We start from the raw sequence: 19,521 nt of genomic DNA on the forward strand, positions 1-19,521 counted from the left end.
GTTATGTATGAAATTAATTTACGCTCTATACAAACATAAAAGCAATTCAATGAGAACTATGGAAATAAGACAGGACAGCTTAGTTATGATCAAATAGTTAGGAGACTTTAATGCAAAGAAAAGGAATTAGGGCTCCATCCTGGTGGCATTGACAAGGCAATATTCAGGGCTCAAGACTGCTCCCTATGAACGTGCCATCCAGAGTTACAGAAGAAGAGAAATTTGGTGATGCAGTGTGTACCTTCCCATACTTTCCTCTTCCAAGATACCCTGTATGGACTGCATGATTGTGTCCCCCCACCAAATGTATGTGCTCAAACCCTAATCCACAGTGGGATGGTATTATGGGGCAGGGCCTTTGCAAGGTTTAGATGAGGACATAAAGGTGGAGCCCCTGTGATGGGATTAGTGTCCTTCTAAGGAGAGACTAGAGCCCTCTCTCTGCCCTGTGAGGACCCAATGAGAAGGCCACCATCTACACACCAGAAGTGGGCCCCCACTATTTCAATGGCACCTTGATCTCGGACTTCCCAGCCTCCAGAACCATGAGAAATTAGTTTGTGGTTTAAGCCACCTCGTCTATGGCATTTTTGTTATAACGGTCTAAACTGACTAAGCTAATATCCCTTCTTCACCTTATTAAGGAGGTTTGGGAACATTTCTCCCTTTCAAACCTCCTCCACCTGCTCCAGGGTTTCCATGCTCAGATCCCATGATATCTTTTTCCTGGATCCATACTGCATATGCACAGGAATCCTGTGCTATGACTTATACTCCAAGCCAAAATGTAGCCAAATCTTCTACGAACTTGGTGTAATAGATCTATTTCCTGCAAATGTACATGCATTTGCACTTCCTTTTTCTTAGAGTTCAAAATACTACATTATTTGGCCCGAGATTTGAGAGGCTGGTGGTGGAAGAGGGGCACAGACTACCTGCACACATCATGGCTATTATAGCAATAAAACCCCACAGGGAAAACAAGAAAGATCTTAGAGAACACATAGGTCAGTAAAACCTAGGAGAATGCAGGAAATCAATAATCTATAAAAATTTCTCCACCTGGTGGTTTTCCTCATCTAGCCTTACTGAGTTTCAGATAGATTAGAGCACAAAAGAAGACTGTGGTGTCATCGCAATGGCAATGCATCGGAAATCAGGATAGCTGGAGCTTGGTCTCTGCCTGACTGTGAGCTTGCCAAAGGACTTTGGGCAGTTGAATTTCACTTTCTGCACCTTGGTGTCATCCTCTGTTCAAAATGTGATGGTAACAGTGACCTCTAAGCTTATCCATGCTTGTACCCTCAACAGACCACACAGAGCCTAGCAGAGAGTAGGTGATCACTAAATTCATTCTGAGCAGGCATAATGAATCACGCCATAACCTCTCCAATTAATTCCTTGTGTAATTGTTCAATTCCATGTCCACCCTCTTATGCAGCAGAGAGTTGGAGAGAAAGTTCATAAATACAAAGCAAGTTCTTGGACACATGTGATGTGGAATATACATTTTTATTTTAGATACTGTTTTTTTTTTAAATTTTAGATACTGTTTCAGGCATCGTTGGAAGTGAAATTGTCCAAGAGAATGGTGCATAGAGCAGTACACATGCTTACATGCTTAGTTGGCACCAATGGTCTCCTGAATCCAGCTCACGTAGTTGCAGACCTTGGTGTAGACACCAGGTTTGCCTTTTTGAGCACAGCCAATACCCCAGGAGACAATGCCCTGGAGCTCTCCATTGCAGACCACAGGGCCACCAGAGTCACCCTGTGCAAGAAGGAAGAGGCAGTAAGAACTCCCAACTATGCCAAAATGGGAAAAAGGCAAAATTCTATTTCTCCATTACCCTGGGTCTCTTTTCCCAGGTTGCTAATTCTCTAGGAAGGACCTTCCCTTCCCTTGGAAATCCAACTCTCAATCTCTGACTGCATGCCTCTCCTTTCTCCTCCCTCCTCCTGGTTCTGCTCTTTTCTTAGTGGCAGGCATGCAGGACCAAGAAGAGGTGAGGACTGATGAATGCAACGCTGCCCAGCTAGCCGTGCCTTTTTACAGAAAGCTTCCTTCTACGATATTGCTCCTCTGCAGGGCACCTGGATGTCCTGTTTGTACATCATCTTCTGTGTATCTTTTTACTCTTGGTCCTAGCCATTAATGTCTCAAAAAGAAAATTAATCTTGATCCCAAATCTGTCCAAGGTCCCTTATAATCCATCCCTAACACAGCTTTTCAATCTGTGTTTTGGGGAAGGAAACTTTGTGGAATGGCATGATGTTTGACTGGAAGGAATACAAAGGAACTGACCTGGCAAGCGTCCTTTCTACCCTGCATGTAGCCCAGACAGATCATGTTGCTGCTGATCCTGCCGGGGAAGGCATCGCGGCAAGTGCTGTCAGAGAGGATGGGAGCTTGAAGACACTGCAGGTCATCAGGAAAATTTTCTGATGGGCACGAGAGCAAAAATGGAGAAGTATTTCCCACAGGATTCCTGGAAATTTTCTTTCAATCTCCCCCACCCCCCCACCACCATCGCTACTGTCTCAGATTGCCAGTATCTTCTATTTTGAAACAACAATTGTTATCTGAAATGACTTCCAAACAGTTTTAATCAGCAAGTTGTTCTCTCTGACGTTAGCATCAGTGACTACAGATCTTAAATCTAGAGACGCTTTCTCAAGCAGGTCTCTGCTTTAGGCTGTACCAAATCCCTCTGTTGTGCTTACCTCCTCAGTTTCTACTTCTTTGCAAATCACTAATCACACTTCAATTGAATATCTGCCATCTTTATCATAGCTCATTTTTGTTGTGTTTCCAGCAAAGGCATCTTGCTAAGATTCCATATATCTACAAACGTTCCTCTGAGAAACTTGCCTTGAGTGACAATTTAGACTAACTGAACCTCTACATGTCCTTCACTTCTAGGATTTCCAGACTTGGTGCTTTTGTTCCAGGTGACACTTACCCCCAACACTCCAGGTATTCCCCCAGCCAGAGATGAGGCACTGGGTACCCACATCCGCACAGGATTTTGGCAGAGAGACAGTAGACACACGAGAGTTGAGGGTGGCGGGTGAGCTCAGTTTAATCAGCATGATGTCGTTATCAAAGTTTTGTTCATTGTATCTGGGGTGGCGGATGACCTTGGCTGAATTGATGAATTGCTCATCACCCTCAACAACTGCGATGTTGTGTTCTCCCAGACGCACCTGGATTTGGCTGGATTAAAGGACATAAAGTTCCTTAAGGACAACTTGAGCTTTTCCCCTTTCCCAGTTCACTCCAGTCATGAACATCAGCATGAATGCTATACCCTGCAAACATTTCCACATATAGATAATTGTGCATTAAGGCAGCTCTACCTGACATGGTGCAGGTGACGGTAACTCTTACATGGGTGTCCCTACCACTACAGACTCACAGCCCACCATCTTGTTAGAAAGTTAGATATGTTTAGTTCCCATGACTAAGTGATGCCAATAATATGATGGCAGGTGAAACAGGAATTTGGAGGTGACTTCTCAGCACCTGCTACTCCTCCTCTGGTGAGATTATGTATTATTCTGGGAAGATGCACCAGGAATCAGAGGCATGACAGAAATTTAAGGGGGCAGAATGAACTGTGTTTATTTTCAATGTTGTACTGGAAGCTTCATGTGAATTATTACCTCCATATACCTTTTTACCCCCCTGGTTGAGCTGTAATGATTAAGAGTATTTATTGATTCATGATCTTAAGCTAGTTCTAAGTATTCTTCATCACTCACTAGTTTCCCCCACCCCCATGTCTTTGGTACCATCATTTGGAAGGACATCAGGGAACTCTAAGTTTACCTTTACATGTAAAATTCCCTCCATATATCATTGAGTGCCTTAGGGGAATGATTAGCCTCCTAGATCTGAATGCCTGACCCTCAAGCATAACTGTGTAGTTTTCCCTGAGTAGGTCTTTGGCATTGCTGGGGCATGAGCTGATCTGAGAGAACAGGAACGTGAGGATTGGTTACTTACGGCTTGTAGCAGTGAGCTGCCGACACCACCCACTGGGAATTGATAAGGGAGCCACCACAGTAGAGGTAGCCCAAGTTCAGGAACACCTGGTAGGGAACAGAATTCTTCTCACAGGTGTAGCCCCCAACGATCTTGTCATCATCATCGATGGGGAAAGCAACTGACAAGGAAAAGTGGAAACTTTTTAAATCAGTTAAACAGATCAGATCCATCTTGTAGTTTCCATTTACCGCTAAGTTTTTGCAGATTAGCCAGAAAAGAGAAGATGTTTTCCTGTCACACATAATCAGGAAATGGTGATAGCATAATTGTTACATGATATTTTTTCAAAATCTCATTATTCTATTTTTAAAACATACCCAACTTATACTATTATAAGTATGTAATTTTTAAATTTATGCTTTAAATTTGATAAACATACTTTTTTTAAATGTATATACTACACCTTCACACACACAAAAACACACCTGGATCAGAGACTCTTTATGTAATAAATGCCCTGAACATTACTATCTAAGGGTATAAAGAATACTTTTCAAACAAAACTTTGCTCAGCAGTCACGCAAATAGGTTCAATAAAGTTTGTAGTAACCATGCTTAAGTTTATTTATGATAGTTGGTATAGGGTAGATAACCCCATACAAAAAGGAAGCTTTTAGAAGCCACCTAAGAATGTTCCAGCCTAGAAAGAATTGGGAGTTTTGTACTCTCGTTCCCCCAGTTTCTCTTTTGGTTCTTGCCTCAAATTTTCATGACATGATTTAACAGAATATTATATGGTTTCCTTTCCAACATTTCCCCTTATCTCCATTTTCTTTCCAACATTTTAAAATTTATTCAGCATTCTAAAGTCTGCCCACTGAATTATTAAGATTTGTATGGCTTCCAAAGTCAATGATTGTATTATACATACCCTATTGTTCAAGTATTTTAAAGTAAAATTTTGGGAAAGATATTTCCACATGTGTAGACTAATGTATTGAATTTATACTCATCCAATTCAGGAAAGTTTCACTGTAAGATTTGTATAAAATTTAGTAGTATAAAAAGCCAGAAACAGACATTTTTCTTTCTTCTGATGATTAAATGATATGTTATTTTTCACCAGAGAGATTTTGTTAGCGAGGATGTTGTAAAACCCAGCCCCTAGCTTTTTACTCATGAGATATGAAGTACCTTCACCTGTCAAGATCCCTGTGAAGATGTCTGTTGGTGTAGAGGAGACTCTGGCTTTGACCTTCATAGCCTCTTCAGTGAGCCCAAGACTAGTCACTAGTCCCAATTTTATCTCCCAATGATTAACTTCAAATGCTTAGAAAGGTCAAAACAACATTTCCTTAATGTGGAACTATCCTTTCCTCTTCTCTCTTTCTCCATAGATTTTACCTTGAAGTTCAGGGCAATTTCTGTCTCTTTATACTTTCTGCACTAAGTACTCTTGCTCACTATCATCTTTCCCCAACAAGGGAGATTTAATTATGTATAAACTTTTGAAGAACTGTAGTCCCTCCCCTTATGCTGGTTTTGGTTATCCTTGGTTAACCAGAGTCAGGAAGCAGATGATCCATTTTCTGATGATTCTTCCAAAGGTCATTACTAACCTAACAGTACATCACAATTCCTGCATCATTTACCCCACTTCATCTGGTCAGGTAGACATTTTATCATCTCACATCATCACGAGAAAGATGAGTACTAATGATGTACTGTAAGGTCACTAACATAACACAATAATTTTAAAAAAGGTGAGTACAGTACAATAAGATATTTTGAGACAGAAAAACATTGTCACATATCTTTTATTATAGTACATTGTTATAATTGTTCTAAACTATTATTAGTTTTGTCGTTAATCCTTTACTATGCCCAGTTTGTAAATTAAATTTTAACATGGGTATGTATATGTGGTGAAAAAAACGTAGTATATATAGAGTTCAGTACTATCTGTGGCTTAAGGCATTTACCGGGAGTGGATGTAGGTACCACAGAAAATAAGGGACTACTATATACACTGTCATTTCAATATTTTAAGCTTCTTGAGTACAGAATTTCTATTCCACATTCATTGTTGTCTTCCAGAGTACAAACTGCAAACAAAAATATCAGGGACACACAGAGAATCATTTATTATTATAGACTCACCAGCAGGTCCCAGCAGGGCAAGGAAGATGAAGGTCTTCATGGCTGCTCCCTGGAACTGGACTGGGGAGTGGGATGAACGTCTCTCATCCACAGCTATTTATACCTCCAGGTCTGACATTGACACCCATGGCCATGGGTGCCAGAAAACTGATTTTATTGGAAACACACTGATCCAAGTTTAGAATTGAATTCTGTGAAAAACTGAAGATAATTCAGTATCAGATTTAAACATTAGCTTTTGTCTACTTTTCCAGAAGTTTATGGGAATGGAAGTAATAAACCCACCTGGTATGATTTGTTCCCCATAACAGAGAAGTAAGTTGGACTAAGTTCACAGAATGGAGCTACGGGTGTCCTGTATCCCAGACAAAATTCTTAGGTACTTGGTTGTCTCAATTGTGAACTTTTTTCTTGAGGACCAACTTGAACACTATTCCTTCAATGTTTAACTAATATTGGCTCTTTCACAATTATATAATTTTTTTGTGGTATCTCTGGTCTTGGATATCCATGTTAACTTTTCATTATTAATAGGGACACCTTGTTTCCTTGAGGAAAAAAATTTGTTCTGAATTGAAGCTATGATTGGTCTAGACAGAAGAGTGAAAGAATAACTTACATTTATTAGAACTTTTTATATATTTTACATATATAAAACATTGCATATATTAATTTAGTAATTCTCATTACAACCCTAGAAGGTACCTATTACTATCTCCACTTTACATGTGGGAAAACTGAGGCACACAAAATTGCAAGGACTTGACCAAAACCACATAGCAAGTATACAGTGGGGTCAGGATTCCAACCCAGGAAATCTAGCTTCAGAATCTCTTTTTTAACTGCTGTACAGCACTTCTTCATTAAGTTTGCCACATCCATCTGACAGCATGATAATGCAGAAATCTTGGCCAATGATAACAGAATTCAAATTTATGGAGTACTTATGTGTCAGGCATTGTGAATGGGATTTATATACATCAATTCTTTCAATCCTTACCAACTGCTTTATAAGTGTTCTAATTTTTACCATTTTATAGATGGGGAGGAAGAAGCTTAGAGAAATTACATGTTTTGCTCAAAGTTGTATGCACTTTAGTGATCAACGCAACATTCAAACTCAAGCAGCCTCATTTCTGAGGCCGTGGCCTTCAGTGTGATGCCATAAACATACTTAAGGAGAACAATCGGAACTTGACCAAATTACAGGATGTCTCTAGTGAGCAGATAGAATTCTTAGAAAAATCTAAGAAATGTTTTCCTGGATCAAGAGTTGTCATAATTAATGAGGCATGGCAGAAACTTCCAGAATAAGTGAATCTCAGGAAGAACTAACCTCTAGCTGCATATAACCAGATTCTCCTCCTACACATCATAATGACCTACCAGTGCTCCATGCAATCTGTGCCCTCCCTAATACCCACCACCTGGTTCCCCCAACCTCCCACCCCCCTGCCCCTTCAAAACCCTCAGGTTGTTTTTCAGAGTCCGTAGTCTCTCATGTAAGGTGGTATCTTAATGAGGTTTTGATTTGAAGCTCCCTGATGGCTAATGATGATGAACATTTACTTATGTGTCTGTTAGCCACTTGTATGTCTTCTTTGGAGAAGTGTTTGTTCATGTCTTCTGCCCATTTTTGACGTGATTATCTGTTTTGTGTGTGTTGAGTTTGAGAAGTTCTTTATAGACCTTGGATATCAGCCCTTTGTCTGTAGTGTCATTTGTGAATATCTTCTCCCATTCCTTGGGTTGCCTCTTTGTTTTGTTGACTGTTTCCTTTGCTGTGCAGAAGCTTTTGATCTTGATGAAGTCCCAAAAGTTCATTTTCACTTTTTTTCCTTTGCCTTTGGAGACATGTTTTGAAAGAAGTTGCTGTGGCCAATGTCGAAGAGGTTACTGCCTATGTTCTCCTCTAGGATTTTGGTACCTGGGAATAAACCTAATGAAAGAAATAAAGGATCTGTACTCGAGGAACTACAGGACATTCATGAAAGAAACTGAAGAAGACACAAAAAGATGGGAAAGCATCCCATGCTCATGGATTGAAAGAATAAACATTGTTAAAATATCTATACTGCCTAGAGCAATCTATAATTTCAATGCCATTCCGATCAGAATTCCATGGCATTTTTCAAAGAGCTAGAACAAACAATCCTAAAATTTGTATGGAGCCAGAAGAGAGCCTGAATTGCTAAGGAAATGTTGAAAAAGAAAAACAAAACTGAGGGCATCATGTTGTCTGATTTCAAGCTTTGCTACAAAGCTGTGATCACCAGGACAGCATGGTACTGGCAGAAAAACAGACACATAGACCAGTGCAACAGAGTACAGAGCCCAGCTATGGACCCCCAACTCTATGGTCAACTAATCTTCAACAAAACAGGAAAAAATATCCAGTGGAAAAGAGACAGTCTCTTCAGTAAATGGTGCTGGGAAAACTGGACAGCTATATGTAGAAGAATGAAACTCGACCATTCTCTTCCACCATACACAAAGATAAACTTGAAATGGATAAAAGACCTCAATGTGAGGCAGGGATCTATTTTAAACTTATTAAGGAATCTCCACACTGTTTTCCAAAGTGACTGCACCAACTTGCATTCCCACCAGCATTGTAAGAGTGTTCCCCTTTCTCCAAATCCCCTCCAAAAAACATTGTTTCCTATCCTATTCATTTTGGCCATTCTAACTGGTGTAAGGTGGTATCTCAATGAGGTTTTGATTTGAATTTCCCTGATGGCTAATGATGATGAACACTTTTTCATGCTTCTGTTAGCCATTTGTATGTCTTCTTTGGAGACGTGTCTGTTCATATCTTTTGCCCATTTTTTGACATAATTATCTGTTTTGTGTGTGTTGAGTCTGAGGAGTTCTTTATAGATCCTGGTTATCAGCCTTTTGTCTGTAGTGTCATTTGTGAGTATCTTCTCCCATTCCTTGGGTTGCTGCTTTGTTTTGTTGACTGTTTCCATTGCTGTGCAGAAGGTTTTGATCTTGATGAAGTCCCCAAAGTTCATTTTCGCTTTTGTTTCCTTTGTCTTTGGAGACATGTCCTGGAAGAAGTTGCTGTAGCCAATGTCAAAGAGGTTACCACATATGTTTTCTCTAGGATTTTGATTCTAAAGTGTCCCTCTGACATTCTTAGAGACTCACCAAACATTCAGATATGAAATGAATTTAATAAATCATCCCTTGCTCCCCATTTTCATGATGAGGAAGCTGTGGTCCTCATAGAAGTTTTTGGCAAAGTCAGGACTCAGACTGAATCTCTGGATTTCCTCTGACATGTTGAACTTCATCTGAGCCCTGTGCTCCCAAAAGCAGTGACTGTTAAAAATCCTCAGAATTTTGGGTTCGGGGAAATGGCTTACCACAAAGAACTACCCTTCCACACAGGAATTACTAGAGACTTTGCCACTCTTTCTTGTGACTCCCATAAAACTCAGGATGACTCCCTTGTTTACCTGTGACAAAGCTAAACACAGACCTTTCCCCCTTTTACTTGCACCTGCTGAAGTGGCCAGAACTGACCCTCCCAACTCCCTATTCTTTGTCCCATGAGTGATTAGTTAAGCTTAGAATTCCTTTTTCCCATGAAACTGGTAAAACACAGAGAAAACACTTTTTGTTCAGCTGACTGAGAAGTCCTCTGACTGAAAACAATTGTTTTTTCAACTACAAATCTCCCCACCTGTAACATGTTTATTTCTCCCTATAGGAGTCTTTTTTTTTTTAATTTTTTATTTCTTTTCAGCGTAACAGTATTCATTGTTTTTGCACCACACCCAGTGCTCCATGCAATCCATGCCCAAGGCAAAACCATCCTGCTGAGACACTCTGATCTTTGGATCTGGGGTGTTCTTACTGCAGTAGTCTGAATAAAATCAATCTTCTTACTGTTCAGTTTTTGTCTTTGACATTTATGACTCGTCAGTGCACTACACTCTTGTTTTAAGTTAGCCTTATATGAGAACTTCTTAACTAACCCCCCTCTACAAAAATATGAAACGAATAGTGGGTTCTGCCAGGGATATTGGTCTACAATTTTCTTGTAATGTCCTCCCTTCTCTGGGCTTGGTATCAGGCTCACATTGGCTTCTTACAATGAGTTTGGAAGTGTTCCCTCCTCTTCAACTTTTTGGAAGAGTCTGAGAAGGATGGGTATTAATTTCTCTTTAAATGTTCACTAGAATTTGCCAGTGAGAATGTCTGGTCCTGGGATTTTCTGTAGTGGGAAGTTTTTGATTACCGAGTCAATCTCTACTCCTCACTGATCTGTTCAGATTTTCTAATTACAAAGTGCTTACAACAGTGAGTTCTTTTTTTTTTTTTTTTTTTTTTACAACAGTGAGTTCTAATGGGAAATAGGAAATGCTACATAAATGCTTATTAAATGAAATGACTGTGACTTTAGTATCTCCATATTTTCCAGGCTTCTGGGAATGCCTTTCTTCCCTAATGCACAAATATTTTTGTGAAGTCCTATATAGTGGTGAAGAGCATGGACTCTGGAATCTAGCTTCTAGGATTGGATTCCTGGCAGCAGGAATTACTAGCTGTCTTACATTGGAAAAATACAGTTGACCTCCTAAGCTTCATGTAAGGAGGAATATTAATGCCTATTTCATAGGATAGTTGTGAGGCTTGAATATTACTTGAAAGTATGTAAGAAAGGTGTGACATGTTGAAAAAACTTAGTAAGTACTGGTTGTGATGATATTGATGATGATTGTATTTTTCACCTCTGCAACAAGAAGGAATGAATCCTGAATACTAAGAAGGAATAAACCTTCTGTATTTCTCTGGTTCACAGAATTGTGCATTTTGGCTCAGCCCTATCCTGGGGCATGCTGCTCCTAAAGTCAGCAATTCGAGGCTATTGAGCACCATGGGGACATCTGGAGCACCAGATGTCTGCAGCCTAATAATATAGCTCTCCACTGAAATAAATTACTCTGCCCTCTCTTTGTAACTGTGTTTCACTTGTAACACACGGTGATGAATGTGAGACTGAACAGATGTGGGAGGATGAGGGTGGAGCCAGTCCGTAATCCCAGCCTGCCCTGCACTGCACTCATTCTCAGATGGCTTCCTTCCCAGACATGAATGTGGGTGATGGGACTTTTGTAAGGTGGTAAGGGCTATGACTAAGTTTTGTGAAGGAAACAGCCTGGGAATTTTACTAAAAACAAACAATATACCTGCTCTGCAAAATGTATTACATTTATTTTATTATTATTATTTTTTTTTTAGTGTTCCAAGATTCATTGTTTATGCACCACACCAGTTCTCCATGCAGCACATGCCCTCCTTAATACTCACCACCAGGCTCACCCATTCCCCCAACCCCCTCTCCCCTCTAAAACCCTCAGTTCGTTTCTCAGAGTTCACAGTCTCTCATGGTTCAGGTAAATCTATTACATGTTTATTGAGAAAAATATAGGGAAAAAAACAGCATAAATACGAAACAACAATAAAAACTCACTAATTATAACTCCACTTAGCGTTGTCCACTATTAGCATGATCAACATTGCAATACTTCTGGCTCTGCCCATTCTCTATAATTTTCACTCAACAAAAAAAAATAGTTAATAATTTTTTTTTAAGAGCAAGCATTTAAGGCTATCAGCAATATTGAGAGGAGGGTACAGAGATTTCCCATATACCCCATGGCCTCACCAGTGCATACCCTGTCCCATTTCCAACATCCCCACCAGAATGGTCCACTTACTACAAAGGATGAACCTACACTGACACATTGTTACCCCTCAAAGTCCATAGTTTACCACAGTGTTCACTCTTCTTGCTGTTGTATAGTCTATGGGTTTGAACAGATGTGTAATGAATGACATGTGTCATCAGAGTAGCATACAGAGTATTTTCACTGCCCTAAAAGTCCTCTGGGCTCTGCCTGTTTATGCTTTGCCTCACTTCTGACCCTTGGAAACTACTATTCTTTTTATTGACATCATGATTGTGCCTTTTCCACAATGCCTTATTGTTAGAATCATACAATATGTAGCTCTTTCAGTTTGCCTCTGTCCCTTAGTGATATGTACTTAGTTTCCTCCATGTCTTTTTGTTGCTTCATAGCTCATTTCTTTTTAGCACTGGATCATATTCCATTGGCTGGATGTCCCACAGTTTATTTATCAATATACCTACAGAAGAGCATCTTGGTTGCTTCCAAGTTTTGCCAATTACAAATAAATTTTCTATAAACATCCATATGTAGCTTTGTGTGTAGAGACAAGATTTTATCTCGATTGTTGGATCATATGATAAGACTAAGGTTAGGCAGAGTCCATAGCCGAGATGGGGTACAGCTAAACAATGTTTAGACTGAGCTACTCAGAATACATGACTATCTCCAAGATTAATTTAAGACTGTTGTATTTCTCTCCATTAAATGAGACAGAACTTCTTAATTGACTTTTAAAGTACAACTAAAATAATACTAAATTAGTAAGTAAATATTATTATTTTTAAAGGCCTTTGAACATTTTATTTCAATACCAAAATCACTTGCCATAAAAATTGAATGATGAGAATAGCTGACATTAAATAATGAATTAAATATGGTTTTTAGGGAAAAAGAAGCTTCTATTCATCTTATTAAACCAACTTTCCTCAGATGAATTCATCATGAGCATATGCTGAAATTTTTTGGTTGTTAGTAGAAAAACTAACAAGTGGATTATGGTGTGTACCAATATGAAGTAAACTTCCACATCTATCTCCGATATCTATCCTATATGAGAAAAAGATGTTTACACAAGGAGCTAGGCTTCTATGTGCAGATATTGCTTTATTTTACATTGCTGTGAAAGGTCATAACCATGAGGCTGACGGCTGAGAGCCATCTTAGAGTTTTCAGAACAAGTAGTAAGTAAAGTAAACTTATCTGTTACTATGATTAGACACAGCAAGACAAAACCACTTTTGACTTTAGGTAGTTGTTCCTAATCTCAGATGGTTACCTCTTTATATATTTCCTTATTTTTACCCCAAAGATACCATGTCTTCTTGGATCTTACTGAATTATGAATTAGGTATTTATTTGTAGTAAATATATATTGTTGAGAGATATCTCTTCCAGCTCTACAAAGTGGCTTCCTGACTTGTTAATTTTAGCCATTCTGGCTAGTGTGAGGTGGTATCTCACTGTGGTTTTGATTTGTATTTCCCTGATGCCGAGTGATGTTGAGCACTTTTTCATGTGTCTATTGACCATTCGGATTTCTTCTTTGCAGAAATGTCTGTTCATGTCTTCTGCCCATTTCTGGATTGGATTCTTTATTCTTTGGGTGTTGAGTTTGATAAGTTCTTTATAGATTTTGGATACTAGCCCTTTATCTGATATGTCATTTACAATATCTTCTCCCATTCTGTCAGTTGTCTTTTGGTTTTGTTAACTGTCTCCTTTGTTGTACAAAAGCTTTTTATCTTGATGAATCCCAGTAGTTCATTTTTGCCCTTGCTTCTCTTGCCTTTGGCAATGTTCCTAGGAAGAAGTTGCTGCGGCTGAGGTCAAGGAGGTCGCTGCCTATGTTTTCCTCGAAGATTTTGATGAATTCCTGTCTCACATTGAGGTCGTTTCATCCATTTTGAGTCTATTTTTGTGTGTGGTGTAAAGAAATGGTCTGGTTTCATTCCTCTGCATGTGGCTGTCCAATTTTCCCAACACCACTTGTTGAAGAGACTGCCTTTTTTCCATTGGCCATTCCTTCCTGCTTTGTCAAAGATTAGTTGACCATAGAGCTGAGGGTCCATTTCTGGGCTCTCTATTCTGTTCCATTGATCTATGTGTCTGTTTTTGTGCCAGTACCATACTATCTTGATGATGACTGCTTTGTAATAGAGCCTGAAGTCTGGAATTGTGATGCCACTAGCTTAGGTTTTCTTTTTTAACATTCCTCTGGTTATTTGGGGTCTTTTCTGGTGCTATATAAATTTTAGGATTATTTGTTACATTTCTTTGAAAAAAGTTGGTGGTATTTTGATAGAGATTGCATTAAATACATAGATTGCTCTAGGTAGCATAGACATTTTCACAATATTCATTGTTCCAATCCATGAGCATGAAATATTTTTCCATTTCTTTGTGTATTCCTCCATTTCTTTCATGAATATTCTATAGTTTTCTGAGTACAGATTGTTTGCCTCTTTGGTTAGGTTTATTCCTAGGTATCTTATGGTTTTGGGTGCAATTGTAAATGGGATCAACTCCTTAATTTCTTTTTCTTTTGTCTTGTTGTTGGTGTAATAGAAATGCAACTGACTTCTGTGCATTGTGCATTGTGACTGACACTTTACTGAATTCCTGTATGAGTTCTAGCAGATTTGGAGCGTAGTCTTTTGGGTTTTCCACATAAAGTATCATACCATCTGCAAAGAGTGATAGTTTGACTTCTTCTTTGCCTATTCGGATGCCTTTAATTTCTTTTTGTTGTCTGATTGCTGAGGCTAGGACTTCTAGTACTGTGTTGAATAGCAGTGGTGATAATGGACATCCCTACTGTGTTCCTGACCTTAGCAGAAAAGCTCTCAGTTTTTCTCCATTAAGAATGATATTCGCTGTGGATTTTTCATAGATGGCTTTAATGATATTAAGGTATGTACCCTCTATCTCTACACTTTGAAGAGTTTTGATCAAGAAAGGATGTTGTACTTTGTCAAATGCTTTTTCAGCATCTCTTGAGAGTATCATGTGGTTCTTGTTCTTTCTTTTATTAATGTATTTTATCACATTGATTCATTTGCAGCTGTTGAACCTAGCTTGCAGTCCTGGGATAAATCCCACTTGGTCATGGTGAATAATCCTTTTAATGTACTGTTGGATCCTATTGGCTAGTATTTTGGTGAGAATTTTCACATCTGTGTCCATCAAGGATATTGGTCTATGATTCTCTCTCTCTTTTTAAAAAAAGATTTTATTTATTTATTTGACAGAGATCACAAGTAGGCAGAGAGGCAGGCAGAGAGAGAGAAGGAAACAGGCTCCCCACTGAGCGGAGAGCCCAATGCAGGGCTCGATCCCAGGACCCTGAGATCATGACCTGAGCCAAAGGCAAAGGCTTTAATCCACTGAGCAACCCAGGCGCCCCTGTAATTCTCTTTTTTGATGGGCTCTTTGTCTGGTTTTGGGATCAAGGTAATGCTGGCCTCATAAAATGAGTTTGAAAGATTTCCTTCCATTTCTAATTTTTGGAACAGTTTCAGGAGAATAGGAATTAATTCTTTTTTAAATGTTTGGTAGAATTCCCCTGGGAAGCCATCTGGACCTGGGCTCTTATTTTTGGGAGATTTTTGATGACTGCGTCAATCTCCTTACTGGTTACGGATCTGTTCAGGTTTTCTATTTCTTCCTGGTAAAGTTGTGGTAGTTTATATGCCTCTAGGAATGCATCCATTTCTTCCAGATTGTCTAATTTGCTGGGGTAGAGTTTCTCATAATATTTTCTTATAATTGTTTTTATTTCTTTGGTGTTGGTTGTGATCTCTCCTCTTTCATTCATGATTTTATTTATTTGGGTCGTTTCTCTTTTCTTTTTGATAAGTCTGGCCAGGGGTTTATCAATCTTCTTAATTCTTTCAAAGAACCAGCTCCTAGTTTTGTTGATTTGGTCTACTCTTTTTTGTTTGTTTGTTTGTTTCTATTTCATTGCTTTCTTCTCTGATCTTTATTATTTCTCTTCTCCTGCTGGTTTTAGGAGGAGAAGAGCTGTTCTTTCTCTAGCTCCTTTAAATGTAGGGTTAGGTTGTGTATTTGAGAACTTTCTTGTTTCTTGAGAAAGTCTTGTATCACTATATACTTTCCTCTCAAGACCACCTTTGCTGCATCCCAAAGATTTTGAACAGTTGTGTTTTCAATTTCATTTGTTTCCATGAATTTTTTCAATTCTTCTTTAATTTCCTGGTTGACCCATTCATTCTTTAGTAGGATGCTCTTTAGCCTCCATGTATTTGAGTTCTTTCCAACTTTCCTCTTGAGGTTGAGTTCTAGTTTCAAAGCATTGTGGTCTGAAGATATGCAAGGAATGATCCCAATCTTTTGGTACCAGCTGATACCTGATTTGTGACCCAGGATGTGATCTGTTCTAGAGAATGTTCCATGTGCACTAGAGAAGACTGTGTATTCTGTTGCTTTGGGATGGAATGTTCTGAATATATCTGTGATGTCCATCTGGCCTAGTGTGTCATTTAAAGTATTTATTTTCTTGTTGATCTTTTACTTAGATTATCCAACCATTTCAGTGAGGGGGGGTGTAAAGTCCCCTACTCTTACTGTATTACTGTCAATGTGTTTCTTTGATTTTGTTATTAATTGGTTCATGTAATTGGCTGCTCCCATGTTAGGGGCATAGATATTTAAAATTGTTAGATCTTCTTGTTGGACAGACCCTTTAAGTATGATATAGTGTCTTTCCTCATCTCTTATTATAGTCCTTGGCTTAAAATATAATTTGTCTTATATAAGGATTGCCACCCAGCTTTCTTTTGACACCCATTAGAATGGTAAATTGTTTCCCACCCCCCCCCCACTTTAAATCTGGAGGTGTCTTTGGGTCTAAAATGAGTTTACGTATCAATGGGTTTTGGTTTTTTTGTTTGTTTTTTTAAAATCCATCCTGATATCCTGTGTCTTTTGAGTGGGGGCATTTAGCCCATTTACATTCAGGGTAACTATTGAAAGATAGGAATTTAGTGTCATTGTATTGCCTGTAAGGTGACTATTACTGTATATTGTCTCTATTACTTTCTGATCTGTTACTTTTAGGCTCTCTCTTTGCTGAGAGAACCCCTTTCAATATTTCCTGTAAGGCTGGTTTGATGTTGGCAAATTCTTTTAGTTTTTGTTTGTCCTGGAAGTTTTTATTTCTCCTTCTATTTTCAGTGACAGCCTGGCTGGATTTACTATTCTTGGCTATATACTTTTCTCATTTAGTGCTCTGACTGCATCATGCCAGTCCTTTCTGGACTGCCAGATCTCTATAGATAGGTCTCATTACAATCTAATATTTCTACCTCTGTAGTTTATAAACTCCTCGTTCCAAGATGCTTTCAGGATTTTCTCTTTGTCTCTGAGACTTGTAAGTTTTACTATTAGATGATAGGGTGTTGACTTATTTTTATTGATTTTGAGGGGGATTCTCTGGGCCTCCTGGATTTTGATGCCTCTTTCCTTTCCCAAATTTGGGAAGTTCTCTGCTATAATTTGCTCCAATATACCTTCTGCCCCTCTCTCTCTTTCTTCTTCTGGGATCCTAATTACTCTAATATTGTTTCATCTTAGGGTATTACTTATCTCTGGAATTATCCCCTCGTAATCCAGTAGTTGTTTATCTCTCTTTTTGTCAACTTCTTTATTCTCCATAATTTGATGTTCTATATCACTAATTCTCTCTTCTGCCTCATTTATCCTAGCAGTAAGAGGCTCCATTTTTAATTGCACCTCATTAATAACTTTTTTAAAATTTCAACTTGGTTAGATTTTAGTTCTTTTACTTCTCCAGAAAGGGATTCTCTAGTATCTTCTATGTTTTTTTCAAGACCAACTAGTATCTTTATAAACATCATTCTGAACTCTAGTTCTAACATCTTACTAATGTCGATATTGATTAGGTCCCTAAATGTCAGTACTGCCTCCTGTTCTTTTTTCTGAAGTGAGATTTTCCTCCTTGTCATTTTGTCCAGAGAAGAATAGATGAATGAGAGAACAAAATGCTTAAAGGGTAACAATGACACCAGAAAAATATACACTAAATAAATCAGAAGAGACCCAAAACCAGGAGGAAAAGAAAGGAAAAAATATATATATATATAATCAGGCTAGTGAATAGAACAGAACCACACACCAGAATTTTGGTGTGTTTTGGTCTGTTAGAAGAAACTGCCTCCCCAAATTTTAAAGACAGAAACACACACACACACACACACACACACACACACACACACACATATATATATACACACAAAAAAATAAGGGTAAATATGATGAAAGGATGCAATATGACTTTAAAGATGAAAATTTAAAAAGATTTTAAAAAATGAATTGATAAGAAGTTGGTTGAACAAAGAAAGAAAGAAAGAAAGAAAAAGAAAGAAAGAAAGAAAGAGAGAGAGAGAAAAGAGAATGTGATCAGGTAGGATACTAGAACAAAGCCAGACACAATTTAGAATATATTTTTTTGGTCTGTTAGAAAAGACTGTATGCCAAAATTCTAAAGAAAAACTTAGATGTATACTAAAAATAAGGTTAAATACAATGAAGAGATAGAATATTATGGTAATAATGAAAAATCAAAAAGATTTTTTTAAAAAGTCAAGCAGAGAAAGTAAATTATCATATGGTTTCACTTACTTGTGGAGCACAAGGAATAACATGGAAGACATTAGGAGAAGGAAAGGAAAAGTGAATTGGAGTAAATCAGAAGGGGGATGAAGCATGAGAGACTGTGGACTCTGAGAAACAAACTGAGGGTTTTGGAAGGGAGGGGGTGGGGAATGGATTAGCCTGATAGTGGGTATTAAGGAGGGCACATATTGCATAGAGCACTGGGCATGGTACATACACAATGAATCTCAGAACACTGAAAAAAAAATCTAAAAAATAAATAAATAAATAGGTATTGATAAGATAAAATGTTGGTTAAAATAGAAAAAAAGGAAAAATTTTTAAAAAATGGAAAAAGAAAAATAAAGAAAATTTTAAAAATTTAACTTTGAAAGACTCAAGAATCATGGGAAAAAGCCATGGATTCTATGTGCTGTATTCCCCTAGCACTGTTGTTTTGCAGTTCTCCTTGATTGGTTAACTTGGTCTTGGATGAATGTTCTTTTTGATCTTCTGGGGGAGGGGCCTGTTGCAGTGATTCTCAAATGTCTTTGCTCAAGGCAGAATTGCAGCACCCTTGCTAGGGGCCAGGCGAAGTAATCTGCTTGGATTTGTTCTCAGTAACTTTTGTTTCTTGAAAGCTTCCCATACAGTTTTGGAGGATGAGAATGAAAATGGCGGCCTCCCAATCTCTGGCCCTGGAGGAGCTGAAAGCTCAGGGGCCCCTCTCTTCAGTGTGCCCTTAAAGAAAAGCAGTCAATCATGACTAGCTCCCTGGTCTCTGGCCACACTCTGAGCTCACACAGCCTGTGATCAAGTATTTCTATCTCTGGTGTCCGACCCTGTTTGGAGTCTCCAAACCCAGCAGATTCTCGCAGCACTCTCCTATGCCACTCCTCCTGGGGAAGGGTGGGGTGTGGGGGTTTCCCTGGATCTGTCACTTGTGGTAGAAGAGTAGGGCCCAACTGTGCCTCGGATCATGGAATATGACAACCCAGACCTGATAGCACACTCCTTGCCTTTCCGGCTTCC

At 38.7% G+C, this 19,521-nt stretch overlaps 1 protein-coding gene across 1 annotated transcript; it reads right to left on the reverse strand.

The window, feature by feature from the left end:
* Nucleotides 1–1,621: 1,621 nt before the first annotated feature.
* Nucleotides 1,622–6,191, reverse strand: LOC308352508 (serine protease 1-like; the record flags this gene model as incomplete). The annotated part of the gene is made up of 5 exons (XM_080818753.1): nt 1,622–1,771; nt 2,306–2,442; nt 2,964–3,217; nt 4,010–4,169; nt 6,152–6,191. 5 exons carry the CDS (start codon nt 6,189–6,191, stop codon nt 1,622–1,624), a joined length of 741 nt encoding a protein of 246 aa, XP_080674879.1.
* Between the last annotated feature and the right edge of the window lie 13,330 nt (nt 6,192–19,521).

This window comes from Martes martes, assembly GCF_963455335.1.
Source record: "Martes martes genome assembly, chromosome: 11".
Classification (NCBI taxonomy): Eukaryota; Metazoa; Chordata; class Mammalia; order Carnivora; family Mustelidae; genus Martes; species Martes martes.